The 20295-nt window shown below is 43.2% G+C and overlaps 1 protein-coding gene across 4 annotated transcripts in view; it reads left to right on the top strand.

Annotated features, from left to right (window-relative positions):
• Positions 1 to 20295, top strand: part of FRMPD4 (FERM and PDZ domain containing 4) — a 635847-nt gene that overhangs the window by 396658 nt on the left and 218894 nt on the right. For all 4 annotated transcript variants that reach the window (XM_007517468.3, XM_007517467.3, XM_060183062.1 and 1 more), the window contains exon 2: positions 18919 to 19035. In XM_007517468.3, coding sequence (XP_007517530.1) covers positions 18919 to 19035 — 117 coding nt within the window. The remainder of the gene's footprint in view (positions 1 to 18918; positions 19036 to 20295) is intronic.

Below are 20295 nucleotides of genomic sequence, written 5' to 3'. Positions count from 1 at the left end.
TATTTATTTATTCATTCATCTATTTATTTATTTATTTATTTATTTATGAGAAGAATAGGAGGAGAAAAAGAACCAGACATCACTCTGGTACATGTGTGCTGGGGACTGAACTCAGATCTTCATGCTTGAGAGTCTCATGCTTTATCCACTGCACCACCTCCCCGACCACGAGGATAACTTTTGAAAAATATTTTATTTACTTTAATGAGAGAGATAGAGAGATAGCAGAGCACTGATGAGCTCTGGCTTATGGTGGTGCTGGGGACTGAACATGGAACCTCAGAGCCTCAGGCATGAAAATCTTTTTGCAGAGCCATTATGCTGTCTCCCCTGCCTTGGAGGATACAGTACTCTAGAATCCCAAAAGATATTTAGTGGAATGGGAAATAGATGTATTTTAAACATTGTTTATGTATTTACTAATGGCAGAAAGAACCAGAGAATCGCTCTGGCACATACAATGCCAGGAATTGAACTCAGGATCTCATGCTTGAGAGTCTAATGCTTTAGCCACTGTATCACCTTCCATACCACATTAGGTAGGTAGACTTTTAATATAGGAGTCCAAAAGTCATTAGCAAGGCTAAGAAGTATAAGAAAATAGCGGTCTAGACAAGCAACTACTTTCTATGTTCATCTATAAAAAGTCTAAATTCCTTAGTATAATGCCCCCCCCAAACACTGAAATCTAATTTTTACAATGAGTAACTTACTCAGAAAATGTTTGAGGGTGTTCAATGGAAATAAATTGGGTTTGGCTAAGCTTGGTGAGTAGCAATCTGAGGTTATGAGTCATGTGTGAATAAGCCACATGTGAACATGACAAGTGTTTGCAAAAGTATTTCATGATATATTTGAAAATTCGATTCAGTGGCTGCTTGGCATATTCCGTCAGTGCTGGGCTTCATGAATCCTTTGTTTGCTGTCAGGACTTATGACATGATGCATTTGTTGGGGCCTGGGAACATGTTCACATTCCGTTTTACTACTCAGAACAAAACACTAGGCTCTAGGTTAAAGAGTAAAAAGAGTTTACTAGTTAATGTAGGTGAAATTATTTGGAAAGGTGTGAAGAAGATTTCCCTATCTTCAGATTCCTGCAACTCCTACATGAGGAGTTGTGTTGAATACTCGGGGTTCAGGGAACAGCCCAGAGCCAGGCCAATGCCTAAGTGGGTGTGCCATGATGCCCACCTCCTTCAGCAATGGCAGCAGCTCCATAAGAATGGGCGCCTGATCTACGTGCTGCAATTCTAGTTCCACACAATGGCCGCCACAACAGTCCTCAGAACGTTTTGAATGATTGTCTATCTGCACGTAGTGTCAGCAGGGCATGTAGTTCTTGCAAGAGAGTGAAAGAATTCCCCACAGTATTTCCCAGAAGTGGAAACTGTGTGTTGTGGGTGTGCTCTGCCATCCATAGAATCACATAACCTTGCAGGAATGAGTTGATGCTCAGTGAAAGCTTGTGTGGACGTGGCTCCTCTCATCCCTGTGTGTCTAAATACTTAGTCCAGACTTGCCAGTCTTCCGTCCAGTCATCATCTTCGTCAAGCTGTCTTTTTAGGATTCCTCTGTCACCTCAGGTCATTTTTGGGGAAGGAATGACAAAATAGAACAAGGACACTTGCAAGGATCTGGGTTTAAGCCCCTGCTCCCCACCTGCAGGGGTGGGGGGGTTATGATTCATAAATGGTGAAGCAGGTCTGCGGGTGTCTGTCTTTCTCTCTCCCTCTCCATCTCCCCCTCCCCTCTCAATTTCTCTCTGTCTTGCTCAATAAAATGGGGGAAAATGGCTGCCAGGAATAGTGGGTTTGTAATGCTGGCACCAACCCCCAGGGATAACCCTGGAGGTGAAAGGAAGGAAGGAAGGAAGGAAGGAAGGAAGGAAGGAAGGAAGGAAGGGAGGGAGGGAGTAAGAGAGATAGATAAGTGTCTGGCATTCATCAGCAGATGTCAACAGCATAGTCTGGGTGTGCTCTGGTGCTTGAAGACATCTGGGAGAGGCTTTCTAGCCAAAGGAGACTATTCTGTATTCTGGCGCCTATTGTATGCCATTGCTGCTCTGTCTTGTCTGTGCTGCCTTGTCCCAAGTGTCCAGAACACGGGGGCCTCTGGTTTGTGACCGGCCCATTTCATCATTGTAAATCCCAAGGAACCTTTGTACTGTTTTCTGGTTGTTGATCAGTTATTGATTTATGTTTCCAGCTTGACTCTGACTGAGTCTTTGGGGCCCTTTTCTGCCAGGTTGTAACTTTCCACAGTTATGGTCTTGAGTGGACTGGTGCAACTTACAAACAACAGTGATTGTTTCTGGGGTTTGTGGTAACAAATGTTATCATTTTCATCAAGTATTTAACTTCTGACACCTTTGCCTCTTGAAATCATGGTTTGATTGAGTACTGAGTCAAACGAAAAAAAAAAACTTTCAAAAGAAAACATGATATTTTAGAATATCTGAGTAGGTGCTATATATTTGATGCTATCGTATTTCCATTAAATTTGAGCATACTGTTTTGTGGTTTTCAGGAATAGTGTCCTTTCTCTTAAGAGCTAGATGCTACTGAGTCTGGGGATGGAGTCTCCTGCTGTTAGCTGCCATTGAGTGGTCTACACGGACATGCTCTGTCCATAAACAGAGATAGTGGGTGGGAAAGGAGTGACGGAGGATAAGTCCAGTGTTGCCAGAACAATGAAGCAGTCCATGTGACTGTTTGCCAAGCCGTCCACTAGATTTTTCAGGGCGCGCCGCTCTTTGTTTCTGCTGTCCTGTGCACGGTGAGGTCTTAGCTTAATCTCCAACTCAACCTTTACCCACTAGATGCCAGGAGCATACCACCATCCCAGTTGTGACAGCCAACACCCCGTGTTGAGAACCATGACTGCTGAGGAAGAGTAGGGGGATGCTTGTTGTGTTCTGCTTTCAGTTTTTCTGGATGATGGACATTTTCAAAATGAGAAATTGAGGAAGCATTGGGTCTGTCAGCTTACTGTCAGTGAAAATCCCTTTTGTGCCGAGGGAACCTTGAGCTGGAAAAAAAAAAATGAAAATCAGCATCCGTATTGTTTAGATCTAAACCCTCTGACTTCAGTTTGGGACATATGAAAGCAGTTTTGTCTTCATGGAGGCTTTCAGCAGGCCGGCGGTGGCGGCGGCACATTCCTGCTGAGTATGATACTGCCTTCAGTTGTGACACCCATCTCTCGGCATCCTGGACCCGCCTGGACACCTTCAAATGTCCCCTTCTGGAGAGTGCTTATCACTTGATACTTATTCAGTCTTTCAAATGGATGCTACTATCAAACAGTTTCCATGTGTCACATCCCCTCAGTAGTTGATGAAAGAAGTACTCTGGTTTTGGGAACTGGTAAATTCAAGGGTGAGCGTTGGTAACAGAGGAGTGCCGTGACTCCCCCACACAGACATAAGACTTAGATCCATGTAATCGCTCAACAGAAGAAGATACTATTAAGAGGTCCTGTTATTGTGGCCCATGGGGGTAGCACAGTGTGCCAAGTGCAGAATTGGTAAGCATAAGTTTAGGCTTTTATCCCTAGTACTGACTATACCAGTGCCAGAATAATGCTCTCTCCCTCTCTTTCTCTCTCCCTCCCTCTCTCCCTCTCTCTCTCTCTCTCTCTCTCTCTCTCTCTATCTCTATCTCTCTATTTCTCTCTCTCTGTCTTCAGAGCTATTTCTAGGGCTCAGTGCGTGCACGATGAATCCACTGCTCCTGGAGGCTACTCCCCACCCTTTTGTTGCCCTTATTGTTTGTCGTTGTTGTTGTTATTGCTGTCATTTTTGTTGGATAGGACAGAGAAATAAAGAGGGGGGGAGAGAAAGATAGACACCTGCAGACCTGCTTTACCGCTTGGGAAGCAACCCCACCCCTGCAGGTGGGGAGCCAGGGGCTTGAAGTGGGATCCTTATGCCTGTCTTTGCACTTTGCACCATGTGTGCTTAATCCACTATGCTACTGCCCGGCCCCCTTGTATAAAAATAAATGTATAGAGATAAATTTAAAAGGGAAAAAATCAAATCTTCTTTAAAGAAAGAGCTCATTTTACTGCCCTCCCCATTTTTTCGGGTCTCCAAAAGCAGTGATAAAATTCTTATTTCCATACAAGCATAGCATGTCCACTCGTGTCTCAGCGATGTTCCTAGCAGTAGGTATTTGTGCACTTGCTATTATCAGATACTGCTTCAACTCCAGGAATACAAAGTTAAAGAAGGTTTGCTCTTGTCCTCATGGAAATCGTAACTGACTAGGGAATACAATAGACACATTTGAGATCATTTCAATTTAAAGTGACATGACTAATGAGAAGAGGTCAAGTTACTGTGACTTTGTTAACAAAAAAGTTGCAGAATGCATAAAATTATTTAGTGGTATGAGCCCTCAGGAGTTTAGTATTTAAGGAGACTTTTACTCGTATAGCTCTATGTAATTTTAGAGGGTTGATGCTATCGCAGTGGTGCAAACAGAAGCTTCCCAGGAGTGTAAGAAACGGAGGCAATCCTTTTATAAAAAGAATACTCTGGGACTGTTTTCTGCAGGTAATATTTGTTAAGATTATTTGGAGAATCGGCCGGTTTTGAAAAGGTAAGGAGGTCTGAGGAGTTGGGTAGGAATCAAGATGAGCATGGCCGCTATAAGAGATGGCGTGGATAAATACATGGGCATAGAGAATGTGTGTTCCGGAAATGAGAGACGAAGCAGTATTTCCTTTTTTTTTAAATTTCAGTATTTTTATCTTTATTTGATAGAGACAGCCAGAAATTGAGAGGAGGGCGGATACAGAGAGGGAGAGAGACATAGAGACACCTGCAGCACTGCTTCACTACTCCTGAAGCTTTCCCCCTGCAGCTGGGGACTGGGGGCTCAAACCTGGGTCCTTGTGCACTGTAACATGTGCGCTCAACCAGGTGCGCCACCACCCGACCCCACAAATCAGTATTTAAACAACACAATATTCTTAGTAAGAATTAATAGGATACTGCAGTGAATAATTGGGGGAAATTTATTTTCTGTGCTTATGTACCAGGTTTTTACGATTCCCCCCCACACACACACTGATTTCACAATGTGGTTTCTTTTCCTCTTATATATCCCTAGATCCTATCAGCAGGAAAGCATGTAGTAATATTAGGTAAACAGTGTTTCCTATGCTTGTGAATGTGTTCAGGGAATAGTAATAGAAGCTGTTTTTATGAGCACTTAATTCACATGGTTCTTCTAACAGGGCAATCCTGTCTGTGCTTTCGTCTTCTCCTTAACTGCAGACAAAGCTGTAGTTTTGACAAGGGTAAGGAGCCTTCTCAAGTTCAGGTGCTGAGATGTCGGGCTAGGATTCGGTGCAGCTGTGTTTGAATCTAGACTTTGTGGTTTGGCCTTATTTCCACTTTAATCTCCCCTTCCGGGATTTTTCAGACGCAGCTGGTCGCAGGGTCTGATCTCTGCATAGCTCTTCTTTTCCTTTCTAAATTCATTTCAGGGCCTTTCTGAATTTTTTACAAAGAAATTCCTAATTTTTTACAGCTGCATATTACTACATTGTGTGCCTATACCATTGTTTATGATTAGAGTAGAGACGACAGATTGCCCTCCCGAGGACTGCTGAAATGCACTCCGAACAATACATGGTAGCAGGTGTTTCCCCGCGGTGGCACTAACGCCAGGTGCTTTCACACTTGTGATAATGCCTCTACAGATTTCAGTGCATGCACCCAAAAATCTATGTGGAATAAAATCTCAGGGTGGATCATCTTGTGCACACTTTTCGCCATTTAACTGCAAATTCTGTAGCAGTCAGGCTCTGCTACAACTCTGGGTAAATGGCTGCATGGTGCCCATGCTGCGTGAGTCATCATGGTGGGTGACAGCCAGCCCCTCTTGTTGAGCCGTTGTGAGATTTAAGAGGAATAACCCCTGAAAGCGCCTAGAATGGTACCTTCCCAAGAGCTGCTATGAAACAAGTTATTCTTCTCCTTCCTGACATCCTGGTAATTCCCCACCTTCATTCAGACCCTACATTCTCTGCTAGTGCCATCATGCACGTTTGTGTCTTTCACTAATCCACACTTTTGCAATGGTTTCTTGAAGGATGAGGAGGATATGGTCCTTGCCTTCACTGGGTGTGCACCCGGCTTAAAGTATCTCCTTGCTATTGTGTGCTCACGCAGGAAACACTTTTAGGACCTCACCAGCAGGTACAAAGGGGGCTTGAATCTGTTCCCACTTTCTAGCTCTGAGACTCCTTTCCTGGCATCCTTGGCCAGTCTGACCTTTCTTTGTTTTCTCTTGTACAATACAGGGCTAATTATAATTGTCCTTCAGGATTCATGGTTAGTGATTTCAGTGATCTAATAGAAGCAAATGTACTTTGCAGAAACCAAAAATCTAATTCAAGGCCGAGCTGCACGTGACCTTAATGGCCACCCCTCTGTGGCGTGTTAGAGGACTCTTGCTATGTGACCTCAAAGCCTTAGAATGTGCTGAGTCTGCCACAGGATTGTTTATAGAGCAGGGTTTAAGTTTGATGTGCAGATTTTTGGAAGGAGAACATTTTGCCCAAGTTGAATTTTCTAAGTAAACCCACAGTCTAGTGAGAGATGTGCACTGAAACTTATGGATCAGCGAGTTCTACTGTATGCATTGTTAAATTATGCAGTGAAGCAGATGCAAATAATCAGAACAAATGTTTGAACATGGTTATTAAAACATACATCTGGGGGCCAGGTGGTGGCACACCCAGTTGAGCGTACACGTTGCAATGCACGAGGACCCAGGTTCAAGCCCCTGGTCCCCATCTGTAGGGTGAAAGCTTTGCTAGTGGTGAAGCAGTGCCGCAGGTGTCTCTCTGTTTCTCTCCCTCTCTCCCCCCTTCCCTCTCAATTTCTGGCTGTTTCTATCCAATGAATAAATAAAAATAATAAAAAAATTCTTCCAAAAGTCTTTTATAATGAACTCTTGCCTAATGCATTTCTGCTTGACGATTTAGTAATGAATGTTTTTTCTGAGGTTCTGCTTTCACCAGGTTCGACATTAGTATTTCAAGTAGTTCTTAGTGGCCCAGTCTTTCTCCCTTAAGTATCTTTTCTCGTCCTCTTTGTCATAGTAGAAGTGAAACCTTAAAAATAGTTGGTAATATGATCCTTACTTCTATCTGCACGACTGTGATGTTATTTTCTCCCCATCAACATTTCTTTCTTTGTGCGCACCTTCACAGGAAACTGTTAACAAGAGGTGGTAGGACAGAAAGTTGTGACTCGTCATTTAGCAACGAAACGCTGTGACTGTGAGAACCAGCCTAATTCTGGATATATCTCTAAGAAAAGTATGCTTAACTGAAACCAAAGACTTTAGGCAGTCCACTCCTCATCACTGATTCATGGGACTGGCCCCTGCCTGGCCCCTAGTGGACACTAAATTGATCAGTGTAGGAACCAGGTTGCTGTCAAACTTGGAGCATTCATTTCCTTCCATACTTATTATTTTTTGCAGAGCCAGGGTCCTGCAATTATGTGACTTCACTGTTCTGAGTCACTTCTTTCCTCAGCTAGAGAGACAGAGGGAGGGAAAAGCTACCCAGCACCAGAGCTTCCCGTGGTGCCATAGCATCCCCTTTCTGGTGCTGGGGCTTGAAGTTGGAACATGTGTATTGAATTATAAGACCTGCTCCCTTCCTCTCTGGCTGGCCCCAAACTTGGAACTTTAAAGACTCATCCACAACTGTCTTTTATTTTTCCCTGCTACTTCTTGCTTCTGTTACCTTAACTGCATCTCGGTCTAGAAAATGCCTTGAATAACATATGCTTGCAAATTGTTTCAAGATAGGAGTTGTGAGGTACTGTAACCTAAGCACCATTTAGAGCAAGATAAATGAGAAAACACTTTACATTTTGAAGCACTGCCTACTCCACCATCTAACCTTAGTTCAACCACCAAGTTCACAGGATACAGCTTAACATGTTTTGTTTTTTTAAATTTGTTTATTGGGAGGGTTGATGTTTTACAGTTGACAGTAAATACAATAGTTTGTACGTGCATAACATTTATCAGTTTTCCACACAATAGCACAACCCCCACTGGGTCCTCTGCCATCCTGTTCCAGGACCTGAACTCTTCCCCCCCAACTCACACCAGAGTTAGAGTCTTTTACTTTGGTGCAATACACCAACTCCAGTCCAAGTTCTGCCTAGTGTTTTCTCTTATTTATTTTAATTTCTTTCTTGGGGGATTAATGTTTTACAGTGGACAGTAAATACAATAGTTTGTACATGTATAACATTTCTCTGTTTTCCACATAATAATACAACCCCCACTAGGTCCTCTGTCATCTGTTCCAGGACCTGTACTCTCCCCCCACCCACCCCAGAGTCTTTTACTTTGGGTGCAATACGCCAACTCCAGTCCAGGTTCTACTTATGTTTTCTCTTCTTTTTTTTTTTTTAAATTTCTTTATTGGGGAATTAATGTTTTACATTCAATGGTAAATACAACAGTTTGTACATGCATAACATTTCCCAGTTTTCAATATAACAATACAACCCCCACTAGGTCCTCTGTCATCTCTCTTGAACCAGTATTCTACCCCACCCACCTACCCACCCCAGAGTTTTTTACTTTGATGCAATACGCCAATTACAGTTCAAGTTCTACTTGTGTTTTCTCTTCTGATCTTGATTTTCAACTTCTGCCTGAGAGTGAGGTCATCCCATATTCATCCTTCTGTTTCTGACTTATTTCACTTAACATGATTTCTTCAAGCTCCATCCAAGATGGACTGAAAATAGTGAAATCACCATTTTTACTCTGAAAATGTCCAGTAGTTCTAGTTTATCTATCTCTTCATTTAGCTCCCTCGTTTCTTTATTGATTTTCTGCCTGGATGATCTGTCAAGTTAGGAGAGTGGGGCTTTTAAGTCCCCTACTATTCCTGTGTTGTTGTTAATATATTGCTGTAGCTCTTTCAGTAGATGTTTGATGTGTGCATAGATGTTGATAATCATTAAGTTCTCTTGATTGATCCTCTGAGCACTAAGTAATGTCCATCCCTATCTATTTAAATTTTATTTATTTTAAAGTCTATTGTGTCAGATATGAACATAGCTGTTTCTGCCGGGTATTTTTTCCCTGTGGTCCATTGGCTTGTATGGTGGTTTTCCATCCTTTCACTTTGACTCTGTGTTTGTCTTGTTGAGTTAGGTGGGATTCCTGTAGACAACATATGGTGGGGTTGTGTTTTCTGATCGATCTTATTACTTTTAATAGGTGAATTCAGGCCATTTCTATTTATTGATATTATAGATTGAAGATATTTTAATGCTATTATTGTAGATTTTTAGAGTGTTCTGATATATGGAATGTTTATGGTGATCTGATTGTTTATAGGAGATTTATAGGAGACCTTTCAGAACTTCTTTCAGGGTAGGCTTGGTGATAGTTGACTCATTCGGTTGTTGCTTGTCTGAGAAGATTTTTATGCCTCCATCTAGTCTGAATGACAGTCTAGCAGGATACAGTAGTCTTGGTTGAAAGCCTTTCTCATGGAGCACTCGATAAATATCTTACCATTCTCTTCTGGCTTGTAGTGTTTGTGTGGAGAAATCTGCTGCTAATGTTATGGGTTTTCCTCTGTAGGTGACTCTTTGTTTTTCTCTTGCAGCCTTCAGGATCCTTTCTTTATCCTTATTCCTTTCCATTCTAAATATGATGTGTCTTATCCTTATTCCTTTCCATTCTAAATATGATGTGTCTTGGTGTCTTGAAGTCTGGGTTAATTCTGTTTGGGACCCTCTGGGCTTCTTGAACCTCTATGTCTTTTATGTTGTCTAGACTACAGAAGTTCTCATCTATTATATCCTGTAGAATGCTTTCTTCTCTCCCTCTCTTTCTTCCTCTGGCAGACCTATAATGCATATATTATTTCTTTTGAAGTCATCCCATATGTCTGTTGCTGTTTTCAGTATCTCTTAATCTCTTTTTGAGATCTCTTACTTCTTTCTTAGTTTTCACTTATTCAGCTTCAATCTTGCTAATCCTGTTTCCTGCCTCATTTATTCTATTTTCTCTCCCCTCTGTTGTTTTCTGTAGCTCAGTTATTTTCTTACCCTTTTCTTACTGTATTAACCTATTCAGCTAGTTGTGCTTTTAGCTTAGCTATTTCAGCTTTCAGCTCTCTAAGTACCTCAAGATAGTTAGTGCTTTCTTTCAGAGTCTCACTTGTTGTTTCCCCATTTCTGATGACAATTCTTTCAAACTCTTTCCTCACTCCTGTGACTAACTCCTCGATTAGTGTTTGGATGTTGATCTCATTCTTCTGTGCTTCTACTTTTGGGGGGCTTTTAGCTGAACTTTTATTCTAGTTCATTTCTCCAATGTTTCTCCTTGGTTTAACCACTATTATAGTGTTTTATGAGGTCCTTCTCTCAGTATTTTTCAGTCCACTGATCACTCTTGCCTGGATTGACTTGTGTCTAAGTAAGGTACTTAAAGCATTCACAGTTGTTTCAGTGTTATCTCAATCCCTGAGTTGAATGAAGCACAGTGGCTGTTAAAGCCTCTTTTGTTCTTTTTCCTTCCCTGTAGGCTATGGTAGCCTGAGGGCTTTTTAACTCTAAGTAGGTTTTTTAGCTTAATCACTCACTCCTGACCAAGAGATAAAGCAGGGTGGGGAGAGATAGCACAGTGGTTATGCAAAGAGACTCCACATTCCAAGGATCCAAAGCTCTGGCTTCAATTCAGGTTCTCTGCCAGCACCCGGAACCAAGCTGGGCAGCACTGCTGGGCCCTGTGAGTTTCTAAACCAGTCCCGTTTATAGTCTGTAGGTTCATTTTTTTGTTTTGTTTTTATCACTTATTTCTTTCTTTATTTTTTTTAAATTTCTTTATTGGGGAATTAATGTTTTACATTCAACAGTAAGTACAATAGTTTGTACATACATAACATTTCCCAGTTTTCCATATAACAATACAACCCCCACTAGGTCCTCTGTCATCCTTCTTGGATCTGTATTCTCCCCACCCACCCACCCCAGAGTCTTTTACTTTGGTGCAATAAGCCAATTTCAGTTCAGGTTCTACTTGTGTTTTCTTTTCTGATCTTGTTTTTCAACTTCTGCCTGAGAGTGAGATCACCCCATATTCATCCTTCTGTTTCTGACTTATTTCACTTCACATGAATTTTTCAAGGTCCATCCAAGATTGGCTGAAAACGGTGAAGTCACCATTTTTTATAGCTGAGTTATATTTATATATATATACCACAACTTGCTCAGCCACTCATCTGTTGTTGGACACCTGGGTTGCTTCCAGGTTTTGGCTATTACAAATTGTGCTGCTAAGAACATATGTGTACACAGATCTTTTTGGATGGGTGTGTTGGGTTCCTAGTTTGTAGGTTCTGAGGCAATTGTTCACCATGTTCTCATCAGGAGAACAATGTGGAAAGGCTCCCACTATACAACCCCACCTCTAGACCACTGGTGTGTAGATCTTCTCCTGAGTTTCCCCGCCATTTCTCTTCCCTCCAATGTCAGCACAGGGTCTCCCCTTTTTTGCTCCAGTCTCTAAGGACAGTAGCAATGGAGACTCACAGTTGCATTTGGTGAGTCTTAGGGGAGTCCTCTCCTCCCTTCAGCTATCTTTTTGTTGGTAAAAGCAGACTGGAGGTGGCTCCTCAGCTGGCAAACTGCTGGACTGTTACCAGCCGCTCAGGAATAGATAGGGACTTTGGCCCCAGGATTCTCTCCTTAGGCTCCTCTCTGTCCAAGAGCCACACATGTTTTCACTCACTGGTGACGTAGTGGGCCCCCAGAGTAGTCCTGGACTTGTCCTGTTGCAGTCTCAGGTGATCTTTGCTATTCCTTATTCTTTAGAGAACTTTCTCAACTGGGTAGAGCTGGAGGTCTGGGCAGAGTTGTGGTCTTTGGATGCTCTGGTGATTTGGTGGGTTCCCAAAGTAGTTCTAGTCCTGTCTTGTTGTGGTCCCAGTGGTCTCCTTAGACATTCCTAGTTGACCGGGAAGAGGAGAGGAGAAAAATGCAGCTGCTTCTGCTCTGTAGCCCCGCTTCCAGAAGTCACAACTTAACCTTGATTACTGATAAATGTAAATATTGCCATTTAATAGAAGGAAGCTCCAACTTTTAAGTCACATTCAATTATGACACAGTATATGTAAAATGGAATTTGAAGCTGTGGGTTCCATCTTGGACACTCTTATAACTACTAATCGTCATATAACATGAGTGGGAACTTTACATAGGGCAATTTGGAGTGAGGTCCACACTCACCCCCCCCCTTTTTTGTAACTATGGCAATATGCTCAGCAAAGGAATAGTCAGGATTTGCAGTTTACCCTCAGACTACACCAGTGTACCTGTTTTCCCCCACAGAAACCTAACTCCTCCCCTGGAGGTTGGGCACACTACACATTCCTCGCAGCCTTCCTTTCTCCTTCTTTTAAATGCAAACATTAATGATTTAGTAGTCATTCTTGTGCATGCTTTAAAGGCTTGAGATCCAGAAGAAATCATGTATGGGTACATATGGTTTAAAATATTAGGCCAAAGTGGCCTGGGAGGTGGCACAGTAGATAAAACGTTGGATTCTCAAGCATGAGGTCCTGAGTTCCATCCCCAGCAGCACATGTACCAGAGTGATGTCTGGTTTTTTCTCTCTCCTCCTCCTATCTTTCTCATTAATAAATAAATAAATAAATAAATAAATAAATAAATAAATAATCAAATATTAGGCCAAATAGAAGAGCCACTCTCATTATTCACAGTCAGTGGCAACACAACATAGAGTTTGACAAGACAGTTCTGGGTGAGTCAAACACTGTACTTTAGGACTTGCCTGACCTATTTGCATAATGTGACTACAAGCTGGCTAGTGTCTCCATTCTAAAATGTTGGCTTATTTATTAGTGGACATGAGAGAAGGCACATTCCAGGCCTTCAGTGCTTATAGGTTCTGAGATCTACCTGCAGCTCCATCTCTTGGGCCACTATTTCCACTTTACACATAAAACAAGGACCAATAAAGTCCAAATATTTCACCCAAATCCATAGAACTGTTAAGTTGAAAACCTCACATTTGATCTCCTTCTCCCTGATGTGAACATACACCCTGCTTACCATAATTAGTCCTTAGTTGAAAACATTGAGAAGATTTGTTTTGTTTTCAGTGAAAGTGTGAACATCAACTCTATGCCAAGTACTGTGCTAAGAATTCTACTTTGAGGCTGGATCACTGTGTGTGGTGCAGGTATTCCTATGCAGGATGGGATGTTCAGTATTATCCCTGGCCACTACCGCCTAGATGCCAGGAGCAACCCCCTCCAGTTGTGACAACCAAATATGTCTCCAGATCTCATCAGGTCTCTTCTGGGAGCAAAACCACCTCTGGGTGAAAACTGTTGAACAAGGCATTCCGTTTAAAAGTCAGGAAAATAAGCAGCAGAGCACTGTGTCTCGAGTCCTGGGTCACAAAGCTAGTAAGTGGCAGAATTTGAATCTGACATGGGACTCTGGATTCTGACCTCACAACCCTCCCAGCATCCCTCTGTTTGTAAGGCATCTCAGCCAGCTTAGTCACCTGCAGGTGGTTTCTGAGAGCTCGCCTTCTCCTAGGGAAGATGCATCGTAAAGATCTGCCCTGGACTTTGGGAGCACACACAGGAACGTGCCATGGCTGCCTTTCCCTATGGCCCCAACACAGATGGTTCCGCATCTTTGCCAGCGTCCTTCGTGGCTGCTCTCCATCAGATAAAGTACAAAGATCTCTCCCCTTTTTGTCCAGGAGTTTAAATCTGTTGCAGACAATAGATGGGTGAGGTGCAAAGTTGCAAGCCAGTTCAGACAGTCATTGGGAGTTTCTGGAGTGACTTAAATAGCTGTGCCAATGTAGGTCGCTATTTTTAAGGCTGAGCTAAGTATTCGAAAGTGGTTCACACAGCCATGCTCTCAGGTTGAAGTTCCCGACATTGAGGTCGAGAGGAATCTCAAGGCCTTGCCAGAATCAAGTGGAAATTGGTCCTCTGGACCAGGGATCACATGTACAGCTGGGGTTCTGGGTTCCTGGTTCCTGGTTCCAAGAAAACTAGCTTTCTGACATTTTCTTCTCTGAGCATGGCTGAGCTCCTCAACTCCTGACCTTAGAGGAAGGAGTAACTGACTTGCTTCGACCCTCTTACACGGTGCCAGCCGACACTGGGTAAACATACAAGCCTGAGCCTTTCCTCTTTCCTCTGTTTTGAGATGGATAAAGCTGTTTACACTTGCACACACACACAAAGTCGTCTGTCTTCTCGAGGGGTAAGTAATCATTTAGCAGAGACTTTATAGCACCCATTGTGCTGCGTGTCCGGTGGCGCCTCAAGTGCTTTAGGGAGGCCATCTAACAGTTCGCTGAAGATGTGGCCCCGTTTCTGCTGAGCTAGAGGAGTGCTGGCCTGACTGGTGGGCTCTGGGAGGCGGGGTGAATGGCAGGGCGTGGGTTCAAGAGACCGACTCTAGCTCAATGATTCGCAAACTTGAATGACAACCGACTTTGCCTGGAAGCTCGTTAACATAGACTGCTGGGTCAGCCCAGACATCTCTGACTTCAGATTCAGATGATCTGGGAGAGTGCCCAAGAATTTGCAGTTCTGACACTTTCTTTGGTTCTGCTGCTGCCGCCGACCTGAAACCACACTAGGTGAACCTGCTGCCCCTTCCCACTTGCTCTTGACTGCCTGACAGCCATGCCCGTCTGCTCCTACTAGGCCAAAGCAAACCAACAGGGGAAACCTACTTCTTTGAGCAGTGAGTGGCGATGCTGGGGTGGACAGTACTGATACCTAGATTTTCTGACGCAGGTGACTTATCCTTGGTTCTAGATATTAGAGGGGGAGATAGTTCAGTAAGTCCCCCCACTTGTTTATAACAGAAATCTTTTGCTTGGGAAACCACTGATTTGGGCAGCAAGCTTCAGTGTGTTTATGAACTGCAAGAGAATCTTGTTAAAATGTAGTTCTCCAATTTTGCACAAACACCCAGGATATAGTCACGCTGCTGGACTTCAGCCCAAACCTCGAGTAGCTACGAACAGTACTTCATGAACCCCATGATTGCTAGATAAAACAAGGGGTGCCTAGCTCAAGCTCATTGGTTTTTTTTAAACAGAAAATAACTTTTTAGTATAAATATTTCCTGAATAACACATAGGACATACTTATCCTAAAATCATTTGTTTATTTAAAATTCAATTTAAGCGAATATTCTTTTTTATTATTACCTTTCTTTATTGGATAAAGACATCCAGAAATCGAGAGGGAAGGAGGGATAAAGAGAGACTGAAAGACACCTGCAGCACTGCTTCACCACTCGTGAAGCTTTCCCCCTGGCAGGTGGGGACTGGGGACTCAAACCTGGCTCCTTATGCATTATATCATGTGCGCTCAACGAGGTGTGCCACCACCCAGCCCTGAGGTTAAAGTTTTGTTTGAGTCTGGTAACGACCTCAGGGTACCTGTGCATACTTTAGACTCAGTGCTAATGTTGAGAGTCATGCTCTACTGAGGTGGAGGCAAAGCTTAAAGATCCCAGGCTGCGGTGTATCAGTATCGCGGAGGAATTCTCTTTGATATTCTCGGAACTTGGGCATTCACTTATTTGGGGGATCTGGAGTAAAATTTGCAGAGAAAATACCAGGTGCCCAAGTATGTTAGAATTTTAGAGAATTATGAAGAAATATTTCCATTTAAATGTCCCCCCAATTTTATATAAGACATACCAGAAGTCATCTTTCATATACAATTCCAAGCTTGACTGGATGTGTTTGCCAGGCTAACCCTGGCAACTTTGGGTCACAACTTTGGGTGAATGGTCTCAATACGGCCAAGCTGTAGTAGCCACACACGCAAGAGCAGAACTGCAGGGCTCCCACTTGTGGGCTCCACAGAGATTGTTAAGTAAAACTTTGAGGCCAGTAGGTTCTTGGGCAGGACAAGTAAAACCTTATGCAATGAAGAGGGATTTAAAAATGCCTCAGTCCCTTGGAAAGGTGTTCAGGAACTCAGTGTGAATTCTTCACACTAGGACTCTGTCAGCAGCAGTGGGGCTTGGAGGGGGAGTCTGGGACTGGTAGAGAGACTGGCACAGCCGCAGAGGTGGAAGTCTGCAAGTCCCTGAGTACCTTCCTGTGAAGCAGAGAGCCTCCCAGAAAGAATAGTGTTGGGGCTCTCATAGAAGTGGGAGCCAAAAAAAAAGTGGGAACCAAATCTCTCTAAATTAGGATCTTCACTTGGAGGTTTTCGAACAGTGCTCTCCTCAAGTCCTTACAAAGTATTTTTCCCCCTGCTTAGACTTTGAATTCACTAAGTTCTGTGAAGGCCCTCCCTGCCTATGTATTTTACACCAACACACGAACAGCATACAGGCATGTCTGATTTTAATTATTCAGTGATCTGTTTTATAATGCCTGTTAACTCCTTGACCTGCATTAACTCAGTTAGTGTTTATGGAACTTTCCGGTATTGGCACTTCCTTTGATGTTTCATGACAAAGGACATCATTTGAAAACATTTTGGTGAACTGCTGTTCGCTACCTCCTGAACATAATGTACACGAGAGAATGCGACTTGCACAAAATGTCAGGCTTCTTCCAGCTTCTTAGTATTGGTTGTTGCAAAAGTCATGTCCTCTATGCAAAAATGCACCATGACTTTTTCGACAATGCAATATGATGCTGGATTTCATATGTGAAATATGTAAGGAAACGGACTTTTCTCTTAGTGACTTAGACTGAGGCAATGAAATAAAAGACGAAAGAAGAGAAAGAGGAGTGAGTCGTTAATAGACTCTTCTGTGGAAGATTAACATTCGGTCCCATTCTTTACATTAGACTTCCCTCCATTTGTAAGAATTTTCTTTCTGTGACCTCTTACTCTACTCATGACTTTTCTTCAGAGCAAAACCTACAGTGTTCAGACCTCTAAGGGCCCCGCCTTAAGACGCATTCCAAGTGTATTCTCTGCCCCTGTAGGGAAATTGGCATCTTTCTGTAATAGCACGGGGTGGCAAGTTCATATATTCTCTCACTGCAGAGAAGCAGCAGATTTTTTTTTAAAAAAAACCACCAGAGGAAATTGCCATTGTTGACTTTTATGTGAGGAGGAACGAAAACCGTTGCCATGCCTTTTCTATTACTAGGCAAGGGGCAAGAAGAAATCCGGTGGTGGTGGCCTTCTGCCAGTCTATATTTGCCGTACCTGTATTAAGTTTGCGAGCCCTTTTGCCCACTGCACTTTATGAAAGGAAGTCAAAAGGAACAGAGGTGGTTCAAATTACGCAGAAACGATTCACTTCCAGAAAAAAGGAGAGGAAATAGCTGTATTTCACCTGAAAAGTGTTGGCTTAGGGTCAGATGTATGAACTGGGCCGGGGGTGGGATGTGCATTTCCTCGCATCCTGGAAATTGAAAGTCTGCCCTCTTCACAGAAAGCTCTTCAGCCTCAGTGTGGCTATTTGCCGGGGGGCAGGGAGGCCAGCAAACTGCGCGGGAGCCGCTATAGTGCGTGTGCTTCCTGCCAAGTGGGAGAACTCTCTTCTGTAAAGGGCTGCCAGATACCCCACTGAGAAGCTGACTGGGAGGCCCTGGAAAGTCATTACTGTTTTGCCCCCACACATTGGTCCCAACCTACAATTTGTCATTCCCAGAGGCTGGCAGGCTGCCACCAGGAGCTCAGGGACTACAGGGCGTAGGTGGGGTTTCTGCGGGTCTGGGCCAGGGCTCGGTGATGCTCCAGAATCCAGGCTCAGGTCTGTGGCTGAGTGCAGGTCACAGATGCTTTTCACATAGCTCCACTTCCCCTTTCCTCTTGCTCTCCAAAGCCGAGCTTCAGGAAACTCCTCAGCCCATCCATCCATTTTCCTGGTAAGTCCAACGTAAGGCATGGGCTGGAAATGATGATCGCCACCTTGTACTTTGTCATTTGCCTTTTACACGGAGAGTTTGTCTAAGATCTTCTGACACACCTCGACTAGAATGTGGTTAATATGAGTGGGGATTTTGCATTTTGGTCATGGGAGTCTAGAAAACCAAGGCTCGAGGTTATCTGTTTAAGGTTCATAAAAAGCACAATTTATCTTCACATGCAGATATATATTGTGTATGGTAACTGTGTGCCTACCGTCCTGTCTGGTGTCTTGTCTCGGGAAGGCTGAGTGTGAGGGAAAATGCAAAATGTGTGTTGGTAGTTGCCTTGTACGTCTTCAGGAGATTGCCTTTCTCTCTCTCACCCAATCATTTCTTCTTCATCTGTAAAATGGAACAAGTAGAATTAACCACAGTATAGAGATGTCTGTGAAAAAGGAAGCAAGAAACTGTAAGGGGGCTGGTGAAATAGCTCATCTGGACAGTGTGCTGCTGTGCCGTGTGTGCTGCCCAGGTTTGAGCCTGGCCCCCACCAACCTGAAAGAAGCTCTGGCGCTGTGTTCTCTCTCACTCTCTCTGCCTAAAAACAAACACACCAAAAAAAAAAATCTATGAAAACAAAACAAAACAAAACAAAACTAGAGATCCACCCTACTAGGGAAAGAGAGAGGCAGACTGGGAGTATGGATCGACCTGTCAATTCCCATGTTCAGCGGGGAAGCAATTACAGAAGCCAGACCTTCCACTTTCTGCAACCCACAATGACCCTGGGTCCATACTCCCAGAGGGATAGAGAATGGGAAAGCTATCAGGGGAGGGGATGGGATATGGAGACCGGGTGGTGAGAATTGTGTGGAGTTGAAAGCCTCCTATCCTATGGTTTTGTTAATGTCTCCTTTTATAAATAAAATTTTTAAAAAGTAAAAAAAAAAAACTACTATAAAGGAAATGGCCTACATTCTAATTGTTGATTTCAGTTCTCTCTTTTTCTTTTCAGCCACAGGACGAAGTCTTCAGGCTGGCCACCTCCCTCGGGAACCTGGGGCTTGAACCAGGTGCCCCCCTATGGATGGGAGATGATGGCGAACAGGGATGGCCGAGACTGCTTCATCAAGTAGGTTGACCAGTGAAATCTGTGTGTGTGTGTGTGTGTGTGTGTGTGTGTGAGAGAGAGAGAGAGAGAGAGAGAAAGACTAGGTGTTCAATTCAGTGACATGAAGTACATTCACAACGTTGTGCAGCCATACCTACTATTCATTTCCAGCATTTGTTTCATCACCCCCAATTCTGTAACCAAAGATTAAAAAAAAACAAAAAGACTTCTCTATTCCTTAGCTCCTAATGATCTGTATTCTGTATTCTGCTTTCTTTCTCTGTGAAATGGTCTATGCCAGGTTCATCGTATAAATAGAAGTATATAGTAGTTTTCCCTTTGTATCTATCTGGCTTATTTCATTGAGTATCATGCTCTGAGGATTCATTCATGTCATACCACACATCAGATTTTCAGACTAACATTCTCCCAACTGAGCTGCTTTGGCTATTGCTTACTATACATTTGAATTCTATTCCTGTTTAAGGTTGAGTAATATTCTTTTGTGTGGATGTATCACATTCGTTTATGCATTCTTATGTCTGCGGATGTATGTGTTGTTTCTGTCTTTGAGCTTTTAGAAATAATACTCTCTGAGCACACGATGTCCAATTCTCCATTTGAGTCCCTGATTTTGGTTCTCTAGTGTATATATCTAGGAATGGGACTTCTGGACCATGTGGTCTGACTCTAAATTTGATCTTTGGAAGAACCATCAGACTCTTCCACAGTGTTTGATGTGCTCTGAGTTTTTTGCAGTTGTTTGAGAGAAGTGTTTATATTGCTCTTTGCAAAGCAGGAAGCTTTCCCTTCTCCTCCAACCTAAGTGAAATTTTCTTACACATGAAACATTGGTCAAATCGATTTGAAACAAGGAAGGAGGAAGTATGATTGTCCGTAGCCTAAGACAGAAATTGGAGAGAAAGGGACAAACTCAATCATACCATAGGTCATGTTCTTTGTTTCAGCCAAGCTGTTGTGGACTGATGAGTAAACCACAGAGTGGGCAGCCATTTTCATGAAAATAAAAATGCCATGATCCATTTGGGGGGGGGGGATTCAATCTTTGGACTCCCAGAACCTCCACGTGGAAGTTGTTGGGTAGTAGCTAGAAGCCAAACGCATGTAAAAGTGCTATAGCCACTTTCCTAGTCTCTGCAGTGCAAATGACACCCCCCTTCCTAAAGCTGCACAGGGCTTAATTGCCCACTGGGTCATCAAGGCTCCTGGGGGGAGCCAACAGAAATGGCAATGACAACAAAACCTCCTGGAAAGCACAGA

This window comes from Erinaceus europaeus, chromosome X, assembly GCF_950295315.1.
Source record: "Erinaceus europaeus chromosome X, mEriEur2.1, whole genome shotgun sequence".
In the NCBI taxonomy this organism is placed as follows: Eukaryota; Metazoa; Chordata; class Mammalia; order Eulipotyphla; family Erinaceidae; genus Erinaceus; species Erinaceus europaeus.
This window is presented reverse-complemented; position numbering and strand designations above follow the sequence as displayed.